This window comes from Geotrypetes seraphini, chromosome 5 (assembly GCF_902459505.1).
Source record: "Geotrypetes seraphini chromosome 5, aGeoSer1.1, whole genome shotgun sequence".
Classification (NCBI taxonomy): Eukaryota; Metazoa; Chordata; class Amphibia; order Gymnophiona; family Dermophiidae; genus Geotrypetes; species Geotrypetes seraphini.
In genome coordinates this window covers 77,311,706-77,331,924 of record NC_047088.1, presented here as the reverse complement: position 1 = coordinate 77,331,924, position 20,219 = coordinate 77,311,706, and the positions used below count along the sequence as shown (strand labels likewise).

The following is a 20,219-nucleotide window of genomic DNA, read 5'->3' as shown; positions in this document are numbered from 1 at the left end:
TGGCCAAAGACAGACATGCCTTAGCCGATTATGTCACTCAACATAGCCAGTCATCAGCTAATCTGGTGAACTGGCTATTCGGTAGATAGTCAGCTAAGTACTGCTGAATATTTGAGGGATAATATACAGATTTTGTCTACATAAATGTTAGATGTAGACCAATCTTTTTATGAATGCGTACCTGGCTTATAGGCATCTGTCAGTAGATATTCAGATCATGGGAGGCAGGCTGGCTCACTCCCACAGTGACCATGGATATCCAATGCCAGGCCATTTCTGGTGACCTGCATTGAATAGCCAGTTTATTTCTGGCCAAAGTAAACTTAACTGGCTAAGTCAATATTGAGAGCTAGTCAGTTAAGTTTATAGTGGTCAAAGATAGGAGTGTCATTTGCGCAGCCCGATTTGGCCACTAAACTTGGCTGGTCAGCGCTGAAAATTGCGAGTTATCATGTGTTATAGACAATTAACTTTTAGCTGCTAACCATGAATATTCAGCAGAGATAACCGGTTATCTGATGCTGAGTATTCAGATTTAGCTGGTTAAGCATTATTTAACTGGTCGATGCCGTTTCTGGCCAGTTAAATAGTACTGAACATCGACCGGCTGATATCCAAGGAGAACCTATAGCCATGCATTCCCTCCCCTCCTTCCCCAAGGACAGCTCAAGGCATCATCCTCAATAGAACATACTATTTTGGGTAGGCCTGAGCCTAAAGTGAATGAGCACACAATTCCAGTGAACCCCATGAAACAGTAAATACCTGAACTGGTGGGAATCCCCATACCCCGCCACCTGAAGAGGTACTCCAGCAGCTATAACAGGCTACTTCCCGACTTACTGTAGCCAGTAGCACTCTCCATGCATTGCTATAAAAAACCAAGCATATGAGGAGGGGAGAGGCTGACATGACAGCAGCATATGAACAGCTCTGCTGGCTATAACTTCTCGTCCCTCACCTAAGTATTTAACATCTGCCCTTCTTTCCCAATCACACCCCTTTGGGTATAAATAGGGTTACCAGATGTCTGGATTTCCCCGGACATGTCTTCTTTTCAGGACATGTCCAGGGGGTCCGGATGGCTTTTAGGTCATCCAGCAAAGCAGTAAGCCTGCTGCCAGGTTCTTTCCAGTGGCTTTATATCCCAAGTAACAGAAATTGCTTTTCTCTCGTTCTCAGTCCAATAGACAATAAAAAGAAAACAGCTTTGTACCCCCAGGGGATTAGTCCACCCTGCAGTACTCTTATCCCAAGTTTTATTCGGAATCTGAGCCCCAGTGGAGGTTCACAAGTCTTAACAAGTTTAATTTTCCATACTCCCTTGGTTCTTCACATCAGGCTGCTCTATGGGGTAAAGACCTAGAACAACTCCTATTGCCCACCACTTATGAGGTATTCAGGAAACGCCTCAAAACCCACCTATTCCTGAAATACCTAGACAGTTAACCCACTTCCCTCTTTCCCCTCCCTTGCCCTTTCTCCCCATTGTTCCCCACATCCCTTAAGGTAATTCAACTTGTACGTCAACTCAACTTGTACTCCAATAATCTTTTGTAAACCGCATAGAACTTAACGGTATTGCGGTATATAAACTGTTATTATTATTATTTCCCTCTCAAGTTCCTTGGCTTTGTTCTAGTCCCACAAAACAAAGAACAATAATTTGTGGTTTACTTCACTATTAGCAAACCATTCTCAGAAAAAAAAAAATCAATATAACCCTGTTTCTCAGTCCAAGTTCCTCCAGCAGGGTTTTTTTTTAGGCAGCAACCACCCATGCAGTGTTGTCCATGGTGCCCTTCAGCCAAGAACAAAAAGAAGTTCAAAAACTTTACTTGTTGGATTTTATGGAGTTCTTTTCATACTTTTAAAATATTTGTAGTATATATACTGCTTTAACCTACAGAAAGGCAGTATAATAAATATTTTAAATAAACATAAGAAGGAAAGGTTTAATTACTCAGTTTCAGATTCACAGCTTCCCAGCTCAGCCTTGGGTCCTCCTTGTCCTGGGATTGATAGCCCATTTCCTCAGGCTGGCCTTTTGCAAAGCCCAGGAGGGACTCCTCTCCACCCTCTTCTCTCTGGCTCTGGGCTATGTTTTTTTTCTTTTTCCTAGTTTGTCCCTGCCTTTCCCCCTTCCTGGTTGCTGGAGTCCTTCAACCCTTTTTCCCAGACTCTGCAGGCTAGGAACAATTCCTCACCATCCAGGGGAGTCCACACCAAGTTTCCTTTTCCACCTAGAGCTCTAAAGCCCTTTCTGCAGCTGCATATGTTAACCAACTGGGAAAAAGGCAAAGGGGATGTCGGGACTTTACCTTAATCACCATATTTTGCTGGTGAGTGATAACTGGATTTTCTTCAATCTGGGATCCTATAAGTATAGCACCCCAAGGAGCACAAAAAGATCTGGAAATTTGACCTTTGTCTCCAGTATAGGCTCAGCTATTGAGCCTTTTTTTTTTTTTTTTAAAGAAGTTCTCTGAACTAAAAATATGATGGATATATTCAATTTGTTGACACACACCAGACACAGGTGACTAAAAATTAGATAATGCATTATACAGTAAAAGTGTCAATAATAGTACATACCAGTGATTCTCCCAGTAGATATAGACAGGAATCCTAATGAATCTTGAGAGGGTCCAGCTGTTTTCTTTGACTCCATGATGGTTAAATTGCTCAATTTACAAAAAAGGAAATCTGGAATATAAATTAGAACTGAATGTAAATGTTTTTTGCCCTGTCAAGATATTTACAATATACAAACTGACACACATAAGATCACCACTGGCTAAATTTGACTTGGATATTCAAAGTCGTGCTTAATACGGACCCTGATATTGAATATTCAGGTACTGCTTGGCTGCTGGAAGTTATCTGGATGCCAGTTGGTATAAACACATGGATAAAATTAGGAACGTCTCTTGCAGTCTTAACTTTATCTAGGAACATACCCAGTTAGTGACAACTGTCAGTTAAATATTGGTCTATTACATATGGGGTTAATATTCAAAGCAATTAAAAAAACCTGGCAATTTAAATCATTTGAACAAACCAAGACTGCTACAAACCCAACAGCAAACCAACAGATTTATATGCAGTCAATTTATTAATTATAAACCCGATGTGGCCACGTTTTGCCCTTTAGGCTGCATCAGTGGTAAAAAGCTATGAGGGCTGAAACCACAGATTTCCTTTAGTAGCTAAAAATGTATCAAAAAAAAGGTGTTGGCAGTGCAAGGAGAAAAGACCTCCTCCTTCTAGGCCAGGGGTGTCATACTCAATCACATAAGGGGTCGAAATCTAAAACATAGGGTAAGTTGCGGGCCAAAGTTTTTATTAAGATAGTTGGGGTCCGCGGACCAGAGTTTGATATGTCTGTTTTAGGCACGGGCAATTGGGGGGGGGGGGCGGAAGAGAAAACAGACCTTCCACAAATTAGGAGACCCCCCACACAAAAAAAAATGTGAAAAATACTCCTCTGTGTAGTTAAAACTGAAAAAGCACTCAATCTCTCACCAACAAAACAGAGCCATCTCACACCCTCTAGTTAGAATAAAAACAAGGAACCATAACCAGTGCCATTTATGTTCACAAGAGTTTCTTAATGTTCAGGTTTGGTTACATAGAAATTATTTGTGTTGCAAGGAATGATAGCCTTACAAATGAAATGCCAAAGGAAAGATAAAACATTATAAATCATTTCAAAATGCTTGGTTGGTGATAAGTTAATTTGTGACAATTTTTTTTTTGTTTGGTATTACTGTTGACTGAAACTGCCTATATACAATAGAAAAATCAATAAAGAAAAAGGAAAAAAGAACCACCCCTACCAAAAAAACAAACAACCCCCAACGTGGGTACATACTTTTCTTTATAGAATACTAGTGCAAGTAGCCCAAGAAATGTATATTAAGGATCAATCACTTACACTAGCCCTACAGCCTGTGCCTAAATGTTAGCATGTGTGCACGTAAATTAAAGTATTTTCTCATCTGTGCATATACATACATATATGTGTATCCACCCATGTTCCACCCACCCTGTTTATGCACAAACTCACTGGCAAACATGCACCATCAAAGCATGGTACATACTATTCCGCTAATGATCATTTTGTAAGAGCTCATGCCACTTACTTACATGTAACCCTAGTTCTGCTTACCAAAATCTCTGGGCACCAACTAGCTCTTTGGGGTGGTTACCTAGACCTGAATTTCAAACTGGGTGCAGGCTGGGACCTGACTTATTCCAGTAGGCTGTAGGATTAAAGCAGTGGTCTGCTTTAATCCTACAGCCTACTGGAATAAGTCAGGTACTATTTTGAGGCCCTCAGTATGTTTATCATAATCACAAAAGTAAAATAACACAGTTTCTTGATCATATATCTCTTTAGCTGTAAATTACAATATTATTATTAAGACTTAGCCAAAAGGAAAGATTTATAAACTATAAAGAATTTTACCTCATGCAAAATTGTCATTTCTTTAATAAGATATTAACTATTTTTTTCTGAGGCCCTCCAAGTACTGTACCTACAAATCCAAAATGTGGCCCTGCAAAGGGTTTGAGTTTGAGACCACTGGATTAAAGGGATTTAAATAAAGTTCTCACTTAAACAATCACTCGGACTCCACAGGTATAATTCAAACTGGAACTCGTTACTGACCAAAACTTGCAGTAAATTCATATGACAGAGGCCAAAAAGAAATGTATTTTTATTGGGGATGAGAATAAGATTGATTTTTCAACCATGAATAGTTGTTAAAAATGGACTATTTGCAGCAGTTTGGTTTGGTTCTCTCCCTCCCTCCTACCCCATCCCAATCAGCAACTCCAGTGAAGGCTGCATCCTGACTGAATCTTCTTCAGATCAGAATCCAAAAAACACAGCCCGAAAAAGTATTAATCATACCATGGTCCAACTGGGCATTTTTGCCAGCTGCCAGATCCAATTCTGCCTGTCCATCCTCCCGTCCAGAGCATGTGGTTTCTCTTACACGCCTCCAGTCTCACTGCAGGCACTCTTGTCCTGCAGAACTCACGGGGTCTCCATGGCTTCACCCTTGAGCTCTTTCACTCTTTCCTTCTCTTTTGAGTCAATGGCAGGAAGCATGGGAGACCTCTTCCCTAGCAACACATTTTTATCTATCCTATTCTCCTTCCCCCAGTGTCATCGTCTGTCACTCAAAACCATAACACACTGTTAACTTTTGATGTCAATTTTTCTTGATGGTTCACTCTCCCATACATTAAATATTCCTCCCCCTCCCCCCACCCGACAGACACTGGCCTGACCAGACTACCGTAATCCCTTGAGGAACTTCATCTAGACCAGGGGTAGGGAACTCCAGTCCTCGAGAGCCGTATTCCAGTCGGGTTTTTAGGATTTCCCCAATAAATATGCATTGAAAGCAGTGCATGCAAATAGATCTCATGCATATTCATTGGGGAAATCCTGAAAACCCGACTGGAATACGGCCCTCGAGGACCGGAGTTCCCTACCCCTGATCTAGACCTTGGTACTCTCATTCCCCAAGAGGAAATCATGGGCCACTAATAATGCAATGCCAGAGATCAGATATGCCCTAGCATTAATATCCAAGAATAGTTCTGCATGCGGCTATGAATGCCTTACAAGTCCCTTATCACCATGGGCTGCATATCAGGCTTATGGCTCATACGTTCTGCACAAATATTTGCACACACTAGGTATACATCTATCATAGGTAAAACATATAAAGTCACATCACCCATCCAGTGGCGTACCTAGCATATGTGACACCCGGGGCCCATCATTTTTTGACACCCCCCCATCTATATGAAAAATATGATTTTTAGTAACAATCTATATATCGCACAACAAGAGTGTACCTAGGAAAAGGCAGCATCTTAAACACTGCAGTGAGCACTAGAACACCAACACATACATTGTAAAACTAAACAAACCAGATCCTGCACAGTCAATTGATCCACTACAGTCGATGCTATCAGAAAGCCATGTCCCTTTCATACACACAGACAGATACACCTTTGCCTAATATGGAATAATCACAAAATAAAAATAGAAATATGTAGACAAAAGTTAAACTGAACTGCCAAGAAACCAGACTCTGCATACAATGCAACACCACAACAACAGTAATACATGTCCTCTAATACTGTGCAAAATATAAAGACAGTAGATGTAAATTTGAAAAATTGATACATAACAATCACCACTTTACAAATTAACAAATAAAAATAAAACAAATAATGAGAAATATGAAAATACCATTTTATTGGACTAATCCCCGTAAGCTCAGTCTTCATCCCCACAAACCACCTAATTCCATCCACACAAGCCTTGAATTGTTTTATATTGAACTTATTATATTAAAGTATAAAAAGAAACAATATTCTGTACAATTGTCAATTTATAAATCAGCGTCTTCACCCCACTCTCTCTTCACCATTTCCCTTCAGCGTCCTCAGCCCACTCTCTCTCCACTTTCCTTCAGCGCACGCACATAAAAACAAGCAAGTAATTTTATATCATTTTCATTCTATTCATTCATAGAAATTAAAGTCTAAATAATGCCAGTCACATAACAAAACATGATTTTACAAAAATAATTCCCTGCAGTCAAGCCTGCAAGGATTACTAGATGTCTTTCAGCAGCTCCCCTCCCTCCCTCCCCGTTACCTTCGTGGCCAAGTCAAAATGATCTACCAACAATAAAATTTTTAAAACACAAAGCACATTGTACGCAGAGAAAATGTTAATTATCATTTATATTCCGTGGTTTTCAAAGAGGTCAAGGCAGATGACTTTATGCAATGTCACCTCAGTAACAACTATACAAAAATAGACAAATATACCCCCTCCATTTTTATTAAACCACGATAGCGTTTTTTAGCGCAGGGAGCTGCGCTGAATGCCCCACGCTGCTCTCGACGCTCCCTGTGCTAAAAACTGCTATTACAGTTTAGTAAAAGGGGCCCATAGTGCAAAATATAGACAGCATATATAAATTCTCAAAACAGACACATTTTGATCACTAAATTGAAAATAAAATTATTGGTAATTCATCAGTCTCTGGTTGCACTTTATTCTTCTGACTGTGCATCCAATATTTCTTCCCTTCTTTCAGCCTCCTGCATGCTTCCTCTCCTCCAGACTTCATTCACTCCCCCAACTTTTCTTTGTTTCATCCTGTCCCCTTCTTTCTTTCTCTCTCCATGCCCCCTTTCTTTCTGTATGTCTGTCTTTCTCTCTCTCTCTGTGCCCCATTTCTTTCTTTCACCCTGCCCCCTTCTTTCTTTCTCTCTCCATGCCCACTTTCTTTCTCTATGTCTGTCTTTCTCTCTCTTTCCCCATGCCCCATTTTTTTTTCTTTCTTTCTTTCACCCTGCCCCCTTTCTTTCTTTCTTTCCGGATCCCTGTCCCCCCCCCTTGCTTTCTTTCTGGCTCCCTGGCTCCCCCCCCCTTCCCTCCCCATGCCACCGCCGCTACCACCACCATGCTGCCACCACCGTCGGGGAAAGGCTGCCACTGTCCATCGGAAACAGGCCGGCGCCGAATTCGCCCTCCTTCTTTTCCCGCAGGCCAACCAACTCTGGCTGCCCGAAATAAATTCTAACGTCGGAGAGGATGTTCCGGGCCAGCCAGGCAGAATTGACGTCGGACGGCTAGAGTTGCTCGGCTTGGGGAAGAGAAGCAGCAGGGAGGGAGAATTCGGCGCTGGCTTCTTTCTTTCCCCGGCGGCAGCCTATTCCCTGGCCAGCTGAACACCCCTCGGGCCTTGCACTTGGGGCAGAACACCCCCCCCCCGCCCCCCCCTTGGTATGCCACTGCACCCATCCATTCTTTCATGAAATGGCAGCAGTATGTTCAAAAGCCCGTTTCTTATCATGTCTTTGGATAAGTTCAACTACTCAGGGACACTTTGGGCTTGATATTTTAGCAAGCTTACAATTCAAAAATCATATTGTATTTGTTCTCTTTGCTAATCTTTGTAAACCATGCCGAGCTCTATTGTTTATAGAGAAGATGCAGTATATAAGCCTAAGGTTTAGTTTAAAAAAGCATCCATTGTATGCCTATTTTACAAAGGCAATATATGTATCTTTGATAGTGTCAGCGAGGGCAGGCTCAGGGTCCAGACCAAAAGGACACCATGCAGCAGGCTAAGGTGACCAAAATTAACATTTATTAAGATTGTTAGGACGAGGGGTCCTTTTCGGTTTACAGATGATGGACTAATCAATGCAAAACTAGACCACTGCAGGCACTATAGTCCCTTGATAAGGCAATACCTTCTCTTGGCTCTGATCTGGCTTCCCAGAGTTATCAGTACAGTCCTTTGCACTTCACCAGCCAGCCTGCATTAGGCTGGATCAAATATGAAAAACTACAAGTAGGGTTACCATATGTCTGGGTTTCCCTAGACATGTTCTCTTTTTGAGGGTTTGGTCAGGCATCCAGTTGGCTTTTTTATTTTTCTCTTTTTGTCCAGTTTTTGGCAGATGGCAAGAAGAAATGCACATGAGGCTGCTCTGCTGAGGCACGTGCTGTGAATGTTGGCTGTACTGGTCCTCTGCCCCAGAACAGGAACTGATGTCAGAGGGGGCAAAAGACTGGCACAGACAACAGCACATGCCTCACCAGAGCAGTCCCACATAGGAAGCAGCAGCAGGAGGGAACCGAAGCCAAGGTAATCTAGGCAGGGGAACAGGAAGGGTAGGGAAAAAAGGGAGACAGTGGATGGAAGGATAAGGGAGGAGAGAGAGGAGGTCATGCTAAATGGAAGGATGAGGAGAGAAAAAGGAGACGCTGGATGGAAAAGAGAGAGGGGAGTAGCTGGATGGGGGAGAGAGAGGGGCCATGCTAAATGGAAGGGTGGGAAAAGAAAAAGGGGACCTTGAATGGAAAAGGGATAGAAGGGAGAGATGGGGAGAGAAGGGAGATACTGGATGAAAGGATGAGGGAGAGGGAAGGGGATGTTAAATGGAAGGAAGAGGAGAGAAAAGGGGCAGAGAGATGCTGGATGAAAGGATTGGAGAGAGAGGGGAGACACTTGCTGGAATGATGGAGGGACACACTAAATGGAAGGATGAAGAAAAAAAAAAGGGGGGGGGACATGCTGGATGGAAAAGACATAGAGAGATATTGGATGGAAGAGTGGGGATAGAGGGGAGATGCTGGATGAAAGTATGGAGAGAACCAAGTGAGAGAAGTGCGAAGTGAGAGAGGAAGGACATTCTGGATGGAAGGGGGTAGAAGATAGAGTTAGTGAAAGACTGTGGAATAAGAGGAAGGGGAAAGAGAGATGTGTTATAAGAGAAAAGAGGTAGAAAGTTAAAGGCAAACAGTAAAAAGTGGGAAATTGAAGACTATATATCAAGAATGAATGAAGTGATGGAGAAAAATAAATTGAAAAAAGCTGAGAGGAACCCCCCCCCCCCCCAATGTTAGAGATAAATGTAGTAGTGGAGGAGATGAAGAAGACAGGAGGCAAAAGAAAAATGATAAATGGACATCAAAAGCTGGCATGAGAGTTAAGAGAAGACAGAGGAAAGCAGAAAGCAGAGATTGGGATCAAAATAATTAGAGCAATTAAACTAGACAACAAAGGTAGAAAAAAATAATTGTATTTTTAATTTTGAATGAAGTACAAAACTCACAACTGAAAGTCTGATATATCATTGGGGGGAGGGGGGTGGCTGCGTAAAAAAGGATGGTGTGCACCATGGAAGCCAAGTCATACAGGGTGCACTTATATCTTGTTACAGCCCTGACTGCCCACAGCCAGCAACCACCAAGGAAAGGGGCAGGGCCAAGTGTCCTCTTTTTTGGCTTCACCAATATGATAACCCTAACTACAATGTTCCAGTTAAACTGGGCCTACCTGACTGTTGTGGTTCTAGTTCAAAGAGTACATAGTGGAGGCAGTGGTGCAGCGAGGGTGAGAGGCGCCCGGGGCGGTGGCACCCCACCCCTACCGTCCTCTCTATCCCCCTACCTCCACATGCTCCTTCCCTGGCCCCTCCTGCCATGTGTGCGCTGCTTCCCTTGCCCCGTACTTCTGTAACGTTCCTGGCATGAACTGCAACCCCCAAACTGCTGTCGTGCCAGCGTCAGATTTTCCTCTGATGCTACTTCCTAGAGGAAGAGATGATGCTGGTGCGACAGGAGATTGGGGGTTGCTGCTTGCACCAGGAACATTACAGAGGTACAGGGGAATGGAAGTGGTGCACACCCGTGGCAGTGGGGAGGGGGGGAGGGGGGCAGGAAGGAGCGTGGTGACAGAGAGGGGAATGGGTGCTTGCGCCCTTACCAAGATGGAGACAGGGGCAGACCACCCCCCCCCTTACTATGCCACTGAGTGGAGGCATATGCAGTGAGCCTTCACTCCTTCCCCCTAGGCTTCCTTAGGTTAGCTGGACCTAAGCTTTTATATATTTCCTAGCTCCTGTCTTCGCAGCTGCACCACTCCCGTGTTACTTCCCCTTTGAAAAGTATAGACTTTAAGGTGGCTCTGACACTGTGAGGGAGTATCCTGAGGGGAAGTGGCAGCGTCCTATAGACGCTCTCACAGTACCTTAATGAAATAGGCATCTTGAAGCAGCCCCAGTTGCATTAATGTTCTCTTATATAAAGTTACACCTGAGGCAGGTCTAAACATGCTATTGTACTCTCTGCTTCTACTCTTTCAGCTTCATTCTAGCTTTACAAAAACCACACCCCCAGAAATTCCCAACTTATGTTTAATATCAGGGTTGGTGGCCAACTAAGTATCAGCAATTATTAGATAGCTTGGTTTGATACAAACACTCAGGAAGAAACTGGACACGCCAAGCTCAGTCATGAATTTAAAAAAAAATGCTGACTTTGGCAAAATGGGGAAGCACCGGGAGGAACTAGTAAGGTGTGAGGAAATACGGAAGTGGAGGAACAGTGACCTAAATTAAAATAAGCTATAATCATGGAAACAGATCAGGATGCAAGAAAAATAAAAGCAAGAGGCAAAGGAAAACAAAACAAAGGATCTCAACAAGTGGAACACAGAAAATTATACCTGATAATGCGGAAAGAGGCAAAAGAAGAAATTATAGAGCAAAAGCAAGGATGAAATAATGATTGATAAAGATGTAACATGAGAAGGTGAGGTATGTCAGGATAAAGATGAAGGGTAGCTATGGAATTGTAAGACTAAAGGTTGACAAGGACCAATGTGTGGAGATTTATTTATTTATTTTTAAAATTTCTATACCGTGTTTTCCAAAAACGGTTTACAAAATGTTACATACATAAAACATTATAAAAGATCAGAACAAAATAAGAACCAAAACAGACAGATTCAGTCCTTACATAAGGTCAATTGCTCAAAGAAATGCATCTACAAATAGTTGTATTTTTAACATTTTCCTGAATGATTCCTATCTCTACAGTTTCAAATTTTCCACCACTTAACTCCTGCACATGTAAAAGTCATGGCATTCGTTTCCACAAATTTAGGATTAGCCTTCGTTTTCAGCAATGCTGAACTTTCGGAGCGCAATGATCTTAAAGGTTGATACCCAGACATCAAACTCTTAAAAAATTCAGGGATTGTACCATATAGAAATTGGTGACATAGCATAATTGCTTTGTGTTGAATTCTAAATACAACTGGCAGCCAATGCAATTGTCGGAGATATGGAGTAATATGCTCATATCTTGATGTTCCAGTTATCAATCTAGCTGCGGCATTCTGAACCACCTGCAGTGCCCTGCACCTGGTCTTAGTTATTCCCAGGTACAGGATATTGCAGTAGTCCAGCCGCGACAAAATCAGTGCTTGTACAATGGCACGAAAGTCAAATGGTGACAGCATTGGTTTTAAACGATACAATAAATGTATCTGTGCAAAACATACTTACACTGTCTTTACCATTTGACAACCCATTGTAAGTCCTGGCCAAATATTTCTGTTCAGTTTCTTCAGATAAAAAACCTTGGACAAGGACAACAGATAGCCATAAAAAATGCTTGTTAAAATGGAGCAGATAATTCAGATATCAACAATTACCTAAACTGAAGTGGACAAAGGCATGGGGCTGGATGAGATATCTTCCAGGATACTAAGAGAACTCAGAGATATCCTGGCTGGTTCTATAAAGGATGTGTTTAATAGATTTGGAAGGCAGAAGAAGCTCCATGGGCAGTGGCGTAGAAAGGGTGAATGGCACCTGGGGTGGTAGCACCCTTCTCATGCCCTCCAGTTGCATGCACGCCCCCTTCCCTTGCCCCATACCTTTTTTTAGCTTCTCCGGCGTGAGCAGCATCCCTTCCTAGGTACGGGTCCCAGAAATGAGGTCATAGAGAGCGCTGATGCTGACACGGGCAGCAACCTCATGCCAGGGGAAGGCAAGGAGCGCACAAGGAGAAACGCGAGGAATGGGTGGGCGGGGTGGGGGTGGGAGAGGAGGAGGGGTGCTTTTGCACCCTTAGGACCACCTCCTCCCACACAGCCCCCCTTACTGCGCCACTGTCCACAGGACTGGAAAAGGGTAGATATTCTCTTCACAAAAGTGGTAATGGAAAATACACTACAAGTCTTACCCTGAATTTGCTGCTGAAGGGAAGGACAGTGAACTATACATAATCCAGATGGCTGCAACATGAGGCAGCCTGAGCCAATCAATTGTTACTTATTTCTTGGATTAAATGACTAAAGAAGTAGATGGAGGACATGTGCTAGATGCTGTATACTTGGTTTTCAACAAATCCTAAATAAAAGCATGAGGTATTATCCAGCATGGAGCAGCAGTTATGAACCTAACAGAAACAGAGAGAAAGATGGCACAAAAAGTCACATGGCTTATCAGGTCTGCCTATTCATGCCATTTTAGGAATTAATACCGATCAAAAATCCCCAGATAAAAATCAAGAGAAGTGAGCAGCAGTGTACTAAAAATTATCAAACCATGAAAATTTAATAATAATATTATTTTATATATGTAGCGTCAGTGCAATAGTTAAAGCTAACGGTGCTCTGGCGAACCAATGCTCCAGGCTTAACCTGTTGTAGCCAGGCTATATTTCAAGACCTGTTGTGCACCATCACAGACCTACAGAAGTGCACAAAATCGTAATTATAATGTGATACAAAATCAGTGAAGCTTTCACAAAGTGCAAGTAAAACTGCAGTGCTATCAACTTATCTAGATTAAAACCAGCGAATAACTCGGAACTTACCTTCGGTTAATGCCTGAAGAATTTTATCTTATGAATTAAAGCAGTTTATAAATTTGGAATATAACCCCCCCCTCCTTTTTACAAAACTGCGCAAGAGGTTTTTAGCGCCAGCCGGTGCACCGAATACTCTGCATTGCTCCTACGGTCATAGAGTTCCTATGAGCATTGGAGCAGCGCAGAGCATTGGCTGGCGCTAAAAACCTCTTGCGCAGTTTTGTAAAAAAAGGGGGGGGGGAATCTACTGTCTCTTCCTCTCCCTAAGAGATCCTACGTGCTTGCTCCAAGCTTTCCTGAATTCATTTACAGCCTTCATCTTCACCCCCTCCATTGGAAGCACATTTCCTTAGATTATCCCTTTTGTCTTCATCCTATGCCCCCCTTGTTTCAGAGGTTCTTTTCTGTTGAAAAAAGGTTCACCTCCTGTACCTGTATGCCACCAAGGTATTTAAATGTCTCTCAATAACAATCGTAGTGGTAGCAAAATAATTTTAAAAAATCACCAAAAATATTACCAGCCAAGGGTGGGCTGGCCTGAAGAGATATTAGTTAACAAATGCGGGTGGAGAAAAAGCCTCAAATAATCACATATGACGACAGCAGTCCAAAAGGACTTCAAGCCAATCTGCTTGTTATTGGCACAAAAAACTCCACCGCATTACAAACACTGCAGTTCGCTTGATCTTCGGATTGAGGAAAAATGACCATATTAGCCCTTACTACAAAAAATTGCATTGGTTACCCATGGAAACGCGAATACGGTTCAAGTTTGCATGTACCTGTTTCAAACAGGTCTGGGGACTAGCACCTTCCTACCTGCTACCCCACTTCACATTACACCACACCACACGAACAACCAGAAACCAAAGCATCTTTGCAAACCCAAAGATTACAGACTGCAAATACAAATCCTTTTTGGACAGGACACGTTAGTTTCCAAGCAAGCAGACAGCAATCCTGGCTGGGAAACTACATTAATAGAGCCAGGCAGACCTACGGCGCATTCTGAAAATCAATAAAAACCGTTCTATTTGACAAATTCATCTCCTAAACAGATGCCCCTCACTCTCAATGATATTTTCCCCTTGCCAAACTTGATGTAATTTGCTGTCCTTTACCTATTGTTTATGTAACCTTTCACCTCTTGCACTCTGTAATTCGCTGATTGTCTAGCCTTCTTCAATTTAAACCGCCTAGAAGTCTTTCGACTATGGTGATGTAGAAAAATAAAGTTGTTATTATTATTATAATATTCATCTTATACTAGTCAACCGCCCACCACTGTGCACAATCACCAAAAGAAAAATGTCACTCATGCTGTTTTCCGGGGTATACATATTGAGGTCTTTAAGTCTACCCCATATACTTAATGATGAAGTAATTGAGCTCTGGACTGACTTTGCCCTGTTTATGTCTTTTGGAAGATGTAGTCATAAGAACACAAGCATTGCCTCTGCCAGATCAGACCAGGGGGTCCATCGTGCCTGGCAGTCCGCTCCCGCGGCAGCCCTCCAGGTCCATGGCCTGAAAGTGTTCCTTACCTAACCTAAAAATGTCCATACCCTATTCGCTCAATGTCCTGTAAGGTAAACCTCTATCTGTACCCTGTTATCCCCTTCGCTTCCAGGAAGTCATCCAGTCCCTTTTTGAACCCCAGAATTGTACTCTGTATACATCTTTTTGCTGTCTAGCAAGTCATTCCTCTATGCACCCAAGCATCGATCTGATTTTTGCCATCACCTTTCTACCTGTTTGGCCACCTTAAGAGCAACACACGTGATCACCTCCAAGTCCTGTTCTTCTTTTCTGCATAGAAGAACTTCACCCTTATAATGTACCACTCTCATATTTTTTGCAGCCAAAGTGCATCACTCTACATTTCTTAGCATTAAATCTTAGCTGCCAAATTCTAGACCATTCATTACGCATATTGAGAGCTTTACGTCTGTCCCTATACACCTTATGAAGCAGATCATCAGCCATTTTAGTTGCCGTCCTCTGGACAAACTCCATTCTGTTTATATCTTTTTTGAAAGTGTGGTCTCCAGAATTGTACACAATATTCCAAATGAGGTCTCACCAGAGTCAATACCTCCTTTTTCCTACTGGCAATACCTCTCCCTAGTATTTTGAGAAGATGCATCTGTGCCTATGTATCTTTATAAAACAAGCTAAGAATAGGTACCTTCTTAATCTCTTTACCCAGATACCCTCTTATAAAATTACCCTGTAGTCTACAGAGCCATTATTGAATTAGGCTCGGATTCTCTAAATAATGCCGATATTAGCGGCCGCCTAAGAAGCAGCTGAGAGAATCTGGGAAAGATAGGTGCTGGAAATGTAGGCCAGGATTTTCCAGACCTACAGTTCCAGCACCTACCTTTGCTATGAATCATGCCTATGAACAATAGGTGCTTTACAGCGTCTAATGCCATATCTTGCATTAGCCATGCCTATAGTAGGCACATCCAGAGGCTCAATTCCGGCACCTTTTGTTTAGGTGCCGATAGGAGCTTTTAATTATAGAATTTCCCTCTTAGAGATTGGCTACAACATTCATAATGCACAGTATTGTTTTGTTTTATTTTTTTATTAAGACTCATTTGAGACTTTGGAAGTCAGTTCAGCCCTCCCACACATCTGACTCTTGGCTTCTGGAACCAGAAGAGATTGAAATAACTGATCTTATTCATCACCTGTTCAACCTTTTCTATTAAGTAAAGCTGATGTTTCCAAGTTTCCGAGTTTATTAAAAATTTGTTATACCACCTTATCAAAATTATACAATAAAATCAAGAAGGGGACAAATTATAACAAACAAATTTTAAAAAAACACCCATCATCAGTTAAAACAATGGATGAATAAGACCAAAGGACATACTGAAATGAGTGGAAAAGGGAGAACTGAAATATATATAAAGAAGAGAGAAACACAGGAAAATACAAAAGGTAGGGTAACACGTAGCAGTCCAAATTGTAGCCAGTATATAAATTGTTAGATTTACTAAACTTTCTTTTTTTTAATACTACCTCCAGACTTATAGAAATAAAGATCAAAAAACAAGGTGTGAGTGATAACTCAATGTATCTGTGACTAACTTTTAAGAGCTAGGGGACTTTCGTCGGAGTGCTAAAGAAACTGCACTTACACTGGATATAACTTGGGTGCAGAGTTTATCTGTATGTGAAAGGACGTTTCAAATTACATTACAATTACAGCTCAGTAAAAGAATGAGGTGGGGCTGGGTGGGATTTTGACTGCGACTGGGAAATTGGGCGGAGGAGGGCATGACAGAGGTAGAAGGCCCAATAAACCTTTATAGCTGCAAACATGCTGTATCCCTGTGCCTGAAAATGAAGGGGAAAGTCAAAACCTTGTAAATTATTGTGTTACTTTGAAACTATTGATCGCTTTAATGTCTTTCCCAAAGGGGCACATTTCAAAGCCATAGCTGCACATGAAAACATGGGGTTTATGCAGCAAAATGGGTATTTAGGAACTGGCCAGCCCAATCAATTGGTAAACTTAAGTGCGTAGCTTTACTGAAAGGAAAGTTTGCCCACACATTGGGAAGTTGTTCCTGGACCCAGGATTCAAACAGGGAGTTAGATTTCCAAAAGTGCGTGTGTGTAGATTTTCCTCGGAAAAATACCTGCACAAAGAGCAGGGACAGATATGCACATATGTATTCTTTTCCTGACTCATTTTCCAAAAGGGACATTTTTCCCTTTAAAAAAATGATGCAAAGTCATTAGGTAAACAGTACCAGTAGACATACATGTAGATGCTTTGTTTGCCCCTATATAACCTTTCATAACACAGAGGAAAGCCTAAGCTAAAAATGCTAGCACACCTTAGTAAAAGGAGCCCTAAGTAAATCAAGCTCTTAATGATAACTATAATTGAATGCTGCCATTCAGTATTTGTGCTTGATCCCATACATCAGATATTCATGAATATTTGAATGGAATTTGCAGCTCCTAAATATCTGTAACAATGCTTTTCTCTGTTAGAGCACAATTAAAGGCTTACTTTAAGATTCTGATATTAGGCTATGGGGTCACTGGTTTGAATTGCACAGAAACAAGTTATTACTTAGCTCTCTTCTAGGACTGCACCAGCTCAACAGGTTCATCTTGTGTTCGTCTTTGGATAGCTTATGACTATATATTTCTATAATTATTCAGCGCTGCGTACATCTAGCAGCCCTATAGAAATGGTAAGTAGTAGTAGTTATAAGTAGTATTCCTGCCCCTCCCCCCAAGTAACATAAATTATTGTCGTCCAATTTGAAGGATGGTTGAGTTAATGTTTTCCTAATTTGACGTAAACATCTGATGTTGGTGCTTTATTTTTATTTATTTTTTCTTTGCTGTTCTTTGAATTTCTGCCTAATATTTTTTTTCTTGCATGTAGACTAGAAATACATTATAATGGTAACATTACACATATAAAAGAATTATACAGTATTATATCTACTATTAACAAGAGTTCTCCTTACCTTTTTTAGCATGGACAGTACAGAAGCCTCTCAAGCCGTATGGAAAAGCAAGTGCAGAGGAGCCGACCCTCAGTTTTCTTAGAAAACATCCATAGCTGGATAGAGTCTCACAGTAAGAATCCCTGTGAATGACTGCTGCTGAGTGATCAACAAAAGCAGAGTTTAGGAAGCTTTGGGATTATTGCAGAAAGAGTGTTTAGTTATTCAAATTTGAATCCTTCCTTCCCCTATATTACGCCACATTATGAAGCAATATTTGTATAGCTCTCATAGCCCTGAGTCACAACTAAATAAGCATTTGCAAATTTCCCATTTCCTGCCTTCTGTCTCTTCCACTTCTCCCTTTTTTAATTCTCTGCTTTCCTCTTACCACCTCCCTTTTACTCCTCCTACTGACCTGTTTCATGCTGCAAAATTTCCCTTTTGTATCCTTCCATCCCTTTTTTTCCAACCACTTTCTTTCCTACCCATGCACATCTCTCTTTCATCTTTTTCTCACCATGAGGCTGTGTTTAGCTGTGATATTTTATTACACGTATGAAAGAAGGGGGGGGGGGAGGAGGAGGAGGAATTGGGACTGTATACTCCCTTTTTGTAGTTTTACAACCATGCACATAGCGGTTTACATACAGATACTTCAAGCATTTTCCCTGGTTAAAAATCACAAAATCAATGCCAACTAACCCCCCCCCCCCAGCATCCTCCTACAATATGCATTAATTTTAGACTCTCTAGCATGCAATGAAGTCTATGTGCTAGACCATATTAGGAGGGGTATTTTCAAAAGGATATTCAAGTCAGAATGTCCCAAACAGATGTGCATCTCATATGTATTTTCGAACAGGATACAACTTGTTCGAAAATACGTGAGATGGATGTCCGTGTACTGGAAATGTCACAGCATGAACATCCATTTTACAAAACAAAACATCCAAATTTTGAACAGGCGAGGGGAGAAGGGACATGGGCAACTGTATAGCAGCATTCTTAGAAATTGACCAGACAGAGATGTTCATGCAGAGGAGAAAGTAAGTCTAGTGGTTAGTGGCACTGGACTATAAACCAAGGCACCTGGGTTCACATCCCACGTTAACTCTTTGTTTTTGTCATTGTGAGCCTTCCAGGAACAGAAAAATACCTACCATACCTGAATGTACATCACTTCAATAGCTTTCAGGCTTGCAGGTATCTTATATGTTTAGGTACAGTAGGTATTATTCTGTTTCTGGAAGGCTCATAATTAAAAAAAAAAAAAAAAGTGGAAATGGGATTTGAATCCAGGTTCCTTGGTTTTACAGTCTACTGCACTAAAAACTAGGCCAGGGGGGCCCAAATGGTAGATCGTGATCGACCAATAGATCGCAAAGGCAATACGAATCGATCGTGCTGCCTTTGCAATCTTGCTCTTCCTGCCTCCCCGAGCCAGGCCTGTCGCGTACATGGACCCACAAGCCTTCACCTCCGACGTCAATTCTGACGTCAGAGAGGAAGTTCTGGGCCAGCCAATTGCTGCCAGGCTGGCTTGGAACTTCCTCTCCGACATTAGAATTGATGCCAGAGGTGAATGCTTGTGGGCCCGGTGCTTGTATGTGCCAGGTCTGGCTCGGCGAAGAAAGGACAAATCGGTGTGGTGGTTTGGGGGGGACAAGGAGAGAGAAAGAATTGGGGAAGTGGAGAAATCTGCACGATGGCTTGGGTAGGGGGGCAGGGGGAGAAGAATAGGAAGACAGGCAGGCAGGGGGAGAGAAAGACAGAAATAAAGAGGGGGTAGGGGTAGAGAGAAAGAAAAACAGAAAGAAAAGGGGAGGGGCAGAAAGAAAGAAATATTGGATTTACAGAAGAAGGAAGTCCAACTAGAAACTCATGAAATCACCAGACAAAAAGGTAGGAAAAATAATTTTATTTTCAATTTAGTGATCAAAATGTGTCCATTTTGAGAATTTATATCTGCTGTCTATATTTTGCACTATGGCCCCCTTTTACTAAACCGCGATAGTGTTTTTTTAGCACAGGGAGCCTATGAGCATCTGGAGCTGCGAGGGGCATTCAATGCAGCTCCCTGCACTAAAAAATGCTATTGCAGTTTAGTAAAAGGGGAATGGGGTTTATTTGTCTATTTACTGAGGTGACATTGCATATTTTAAAGTCATCTGCCTTGACCTCTGAAAAAAAAACATGAATACAAATGATAATTAGCATTTTCTCTGTATACAGTGTGCTTTGTGTTTTTTTAAATTTTATTGTTGCTAGATCATTTTGACTTGGTCATTTTAAAAGTAGCTCGCAAGCCAAAAAAGTGTGAGCATCTCTGCACTAGGCTATTCCTCAGACCTACTTCCTATTCTATTAAGAATGTCTATACCTAACGTGACCATTTATTTTTTTCATGAAAAGGGGACATCTATTAATTGTCAGTCCCACCCCCAATCCCACCCCCAATTTCTTCCATTCATTTTTCATGTACATATACTATCTTATTAATTCATAATGGT

General features: G+C 41.7%; 1 protein-coding gene across 4 annotated transcripts in view; it reads right to left on the bottom strand.

Annotated features, from left to right (window-relative positions):
• LOC117361400 overlaps positions 1-18,007 on the bottom strand; it is a 54,230-nt gene extending 36,223 nt beyond the window's left edge. Inside the window, exons 1-2 of one of the 4 annotated variants that reach the window (XM_033946657.1) lie at positions 17,728-18,007; positions 2,596-2,706 (exon numbers count right to left, since the gene is read on the bottom strand). In XM_033946657.1, coding sequence (XP_033802548.1) covers positions 2,596-2,671 — 76 coding nt within the window. In that variant the 5' untranslated portion in view covers positions 2,672-2,706; positions 17,728-18,007. Of the gene's footprint in view, positions 1-1,963; positions 2,146-2,321; positions 2,420-2,595; positions 2,707-2,839; positions 3,186-17,727 lie in introns of those variants that run through there. The other 3 variants (XM_033946658.1, XM_033946660.1, XM_033946659.1) reach the window with 3 other exon arrangements.
• Positions 18,008-20,219: the final 2,212 nt, after the last annotated feature.